A 4,809-nucleotide genomic window follows, 5' to 3' on the forward strand; every position below is an offset into this window, starting at 1 on the left:
GCCCGGAACTTCCGGGTTCAGCCCCCGTGCTGCAGGGCACGCCGGGAGGAGGAGATTCCACTTCCACAACGCCTGGGGCGGGCGTCAGCTGTTCTCGCGGGACCACAAATCCCAGAATGCAATGTTGCGCACGCAGGCCTGTTACGGCCGAGCATGCGCTCTTAGAGTTCCCGACTGCAGGTGGGATCGGCAGGAGGCAGCCGGGCCATGGTAAGGAGGTGGTGGTGGGACTCGGGTTGGGGTCAGACCTGGGCAGGCGGGCCGAAGCCTAAGATTCCGGGTCGGAGAGCGGGCGGGAGGGACCTCCGGCGTGGGCTACGATTTGTTATTCCCGGGCTTCCTCTGCGTCCAGGTCACGTGCGTCAACAACAGCCATACTAAAACTCGCTGAGCACTCACCGTGCATCAAGTCCGTCAAGTGCTCTTGAGGGCTTTAAAACCATCTCATTCAGCATATTCTGAATCTCCGCTTGAAAGATGGAGAAACTGAGGCCCAGAGAGGTGGAGTAACTTGCCCAAAGACCCACAGCTAGTGACTTTAGGAGCCCAGGTTTGGAACCCAGATCTGGTTCCAAAGCCCAAAGCATCTCTCGCTGCACTACTCAAGGTGTGGAACTGTGCAGTAATCAAATCCTTGTGTTTCTGTTTGGCACCCTTATCCCTCTCTCTTCGTCCATTCTTACCCCTCCCTCTAACTAGGCTAAGAAAACACGTTTCGCCCTGGCCAGTTTGGCTCAGCGGTTAGAGCGTCGGCCTGCGGTCCGGAGAGACCCGGGTTCGGTTCCCGCTAAGGGCACATACTTCGGTTGCAGTTTGTCCCCGGCCCTGGTTGGTCGTGCGGGTGTGTCCCTTCACATCGATGTTTCTCTCTCTCTCTCTCCCTTTCTCTCTCTCCCTCCCACTCTATCTGTACAAAAAATGGAAAAATATCCTCGGGTGAGGATAAAAAAAAGAAAACACGTTTCCTTCAGATAATGCTTAACCTGACAAAATATCTAATGGATTTGTTCTCCACTGGAACAGTGATTGTTTTAGTTTCCCGCTTGGGGGAATGTTCACCCACCCTTAGGGATCCAGTGCCTCCCCCAGAGTTGGCTCTCCCTAGGTATTTGTTTCATGAATGAAGACTGTGCCTGCTTCCTAGACCTACTTGAATTGCCTGGAGGAAAGAGGACCAGTTTGAGAGTGAGACTCTGCCTGGCTCACTGGCTCGGTGTCTTTGGGTAAATTTCTCACCTTCTCTGGGTTTCGTTTCCCAGTGAAGTGGAAGTGGTGGTTTCTGTTTCACACAGCTTTTGTGAAGATCACATGGGGTGAAACATCTGGCTTTCCCTTTCCCTCCATGGCGACCTCCCAAGGTTGGCAGGAACCTCCATGTAAGATGCTTTGCAGATGTTCATTGTCTGATGAGCATGGTTGAGTTCTTTGAGAGAAATGATCTCTTTGTCTCCCTTTCAGGCTGCACTCCTTCGAGCTGTGCCGCGGTTGCCAGGGCCAGTGGTGTGGAGAAGGCCTCTCTATGGGCTGCAGTGCTGCAATGGGCAGGATTTCAGGAGGTGGGTGGGGAGCAGGTCACCCACCTCGAAGGAGAAACCAGCAGGCACAGAGACAGAGAAATTCCAGATGATCTACCGGTTTGATGCTATCAGAGCTTTTGGATACTTGTCTAAGCTGAAGGTGGCACAGACGGCCCTGACGGTGGTGGCCCTGCCGCCTGGCTTTTACTGGTATTCTCAGGGCCTCATGACTTTCAACTCCCTGTGTCTCATGGGTGGGATAGCTGGGTTTGCCCTGGCCATGCTGTACTGGATGAGCTATTTCTTCCGGAGGCTGGTGGGTATCCTGTATGTGAACGAGTCAGGCACCATGCTGCGGGTGGCCCACCTGACCTTCTGGGGCTGGCGGCAGGACACATACTGCCCTTTGGCTGAAGTGATCCCTTTGACAGAAACCCAGGACCGGCCCCAGGAGCTTTTCGTTCGGATTCAGCAGTACAATGGGAAGCAGACCTTCTACCTCACCCTGCGCTATGGACGCATCCTGGACAGAGAGCGTTTCACACGGGTGTTCGGGGTGCTGGACATGCTCACGTGAACAGTTGGATCTCCCAACAGAAGATTATAGACGGGGATCTGACAGCTGGAGACTTTGGCAGGGCCCCTGGGAAACTTGTCTGTTGGGGTGAGGAAATCCATGAGGCGATGCCAATAACCCAGTTTAGGAAAGAGGCCTTAGTGCAGATTCTTACCGCACTAATGTATGACATTTCATTAGGTAATGGCCAGCAGTTTCTGTAGTACTATAAAATGGGGAGACAGGTGTGACGGGGGAGCAAAGGATTCGGAGTTGGAAGACTTGGGTTCTGTTCATTCTTAACTCCCTGCCCTCGGGCAGGGAACTGAGTTGCTCTGAACCTTGTTTTTCACACTTGTAAAATGGAAAATCCTGCCTGTCTCATGGGATGGGTGTGAGGATAAACAATAAATGTCAAGTCCTTTACAAACTCAACAGGCAAGAGCAGACATTAAGTGTCAGTTCAGAGGTGATGGTGTGGTGGACCCAGCAGCAGATGTGACTGGGATGAAGCTTAGAGGTGGGTCATTTGGTTCTGCTGGATGGTAACTACACCACTGGGGCAGGAGTGTCATCCAAGCACCTGCAGCACCCCTGCCGAGACGGATCACTTCCCAGAGGTCTAGGGGCTCTCACGCCAGATGCCTCTGTGGACTTTGTGTTCCTAGGCCAAATTTTTGCCTGAAGATAGGTTCTCAAACCCTGGCTCCATGTGTGGAATCACCTAGAGAGATTTTAAAAAATAGTGTTACCCAGGCTTATGGCCAGGCCCCTCAGGTGGTTCTCAGGTGTAGCCTGGGTGGCCAGCTGCTGCCTGGAAGTCTCACCACACTGGGAGGTGAGAGCCTGGTTTCTCACTAGCCTTGGCATGAAAGAGCTTCCATGCATGGTCTGCCCACGCAGTACCAGCAGAGGGCACACAGAGCAAATACGTTACCCATCCCTTTATTCCTGAGCTAAAATCACAGATCTTCACGTGACAATGGGAATCAGGTTAGGGCTTCTACAATGCATGTAGGGCAGCACTTGGGAGATGTCCAAAAACCCTCAAACTAACATGAACGAAGACAACAAAATTTGCCTGTGTTCAACCCCTGTAGATTCTGTTTAGAAGCTGGGCATCTATTTTTACGCTTCCCAGGTAATTCCAAGGCACCCGAAGTTTTGAAAATCATTGTGTGAGGTTTACCCGTCCCCAAAACTATGCAGCAGCTTTTCAGAAAATGGAAGTGGTCTTTAGATTCAGGTGGTGGATATCCTGGTGATTACTCCCTTTGACAACAATTCTGAAATAGTAATGTGATAGAGATACCCAAGTATACATATGAGAATGTTCACTGAATGTTTCTAATAGCAAAACAAATGAAACAGTAGCACCAAGACTGGAAGGAAACTAAATTTCCATTAGTAGGCAACATGGTTAAATAAATGGTAAACTGTAATTGAAAAATAAAATTAAAAAAATGTTGGTACATTTATACTGTGGGATATTACATGGCCCTTAAAAAGAGTGAGGTTGAGCCCTGGCCAGTGTGGCTTAGTTGGTTGGAGCATTGTCCTGTACACCAAAAGGTGGGTTTGATTCCCGGTCAGGGCACATACCTAGGTTGTGGGTTCAATTCCCAGTCGGGCATGTATGGAAGACCAATGTTTCTCACATTGATGTTTCTCCCTCTAAGATCATTTTTTAAAAAGGTGGGGGGATGGGGAAAAAGGTTGAGCTATATCTACTAATGTGGAAAGGTCACCATGGGGTAGCATATGTAGGAAAAACAAATCACAGAACAATAGTTTGGTGTGATCTTATCTGTGTTCTTAAAAATGCAAACATTTCACCCGGCATGTATGGCTCAGTGGAGAGAACTTGGCCCATGGACTGAGAGGTCCGGGTTCAATTTCCGGTCAGGGCACATGCCTGGGTTGTGGGCACGATCCCCAGGAGGCAGCTGATTGATGTTTATCTCACATCAGTGTTTCTATTTCTCCCTTCCTCTTGCTCTAAACAAACAAAAAATCAATAAAAAAAACAAAAAAATAGTTTATATAAAAAATGCAAAAATTTGCCCTGGCCAGTTTGGCTCAGCCGTTAGAGCATCAGCCTGCAGTACAGAGAGACCTGGGTTTGGTTCCTGCTAAGGGCGCATGACTTGGTTGCAGTTTGTCTCTGGCCCTGGTTGGGTTGTGCAGGTGGCAACCACTTGATGAGTCCCTTTCACATCGATGTTTCTCTCTTCCTCTCCCTCCCATTCTACCTGCAAAAAAAAAAAGCAAAAATTTCACTTGTAAACAGTACCTGTGGGGAGGGGATTGGAGGTGGGAGGGGGTGGATGACAGGAAAGGAAGACTTCCACTTTCAACTTTATAACCTAGTATTTAACATTTTCATAATGAGCATGTCATCCGTCTTAACAAATGAAGAAAAATGCTGTGATAAGCACAGTCTTCCATTCTTTCTGCCTCACGTTAGCTTTGTAGGTAAAGAGTTTCTTAGCCATGAACTCCCACTCTGGACTTGGAAGCAGAGTTGACAGTAGGAAACATTCAGTCATTGAGAGTTTCAGTGGGATGTAACTGTGTTTGTCCCTTGTACACTGGTTTTCCTCCCTGTCTGCCGAGAACCGCACACCCCTCCAGACCACCCCTGGGCTGTATATGATTTAGATGCAGCGGTGGGGTGGCCTGTAACGTGTTCATTTTCATGTGGTAGCTGCTGTGGACTGAGTTGTCCTCCCTACA

The 4,809-nt window shown here is 49.4% G+C and overlaps 1 protein-coding gene across 1 annotated transcript; it reads left to right on the plus strand.

Moving 5' to 3' along the window:
• The first annotated feature begins 121 nt into the window (after window positions 1-121).
• On the plus strand, window positions 122-3,498 carry TMEM186 (transmembrane protein 186). Its single transcript, XM_036279594.1, has 2 exons — window positions 122-210; window positions 1,459-3,498. The coding sequence occupies exons 1-2, from the start codon at window positions 208-210 to the stop codon at window positions 2,092-2,094; spliced, it is 639 nt and encodes a 212-aa protein (XP_036135487.1). The 5' UTR covers window positions 122-207; the 3' UTR covers window positions 2,095-3,498.
• The last annotated feature ends 1,311 nt before the right edge of the window (window positions 3,499-4,809 follow it).

This window comes from Molossus molossus, unplaced genomic scaffold, assembly GCF_014108415.1.
Source record: "Molossus molossus isolate mMolMol1 unplaced genomic scaffold, mMolMol1.p scaffold_m16_p_3, whole genome shotgun sequence".
NCBI classification, from domain to species: domain Eukaryota; kingdom Metazoa; phylum Chordata; class Mammalia; order Chiroptera; family Molossidae; genus Molossus; species Molossus molossus.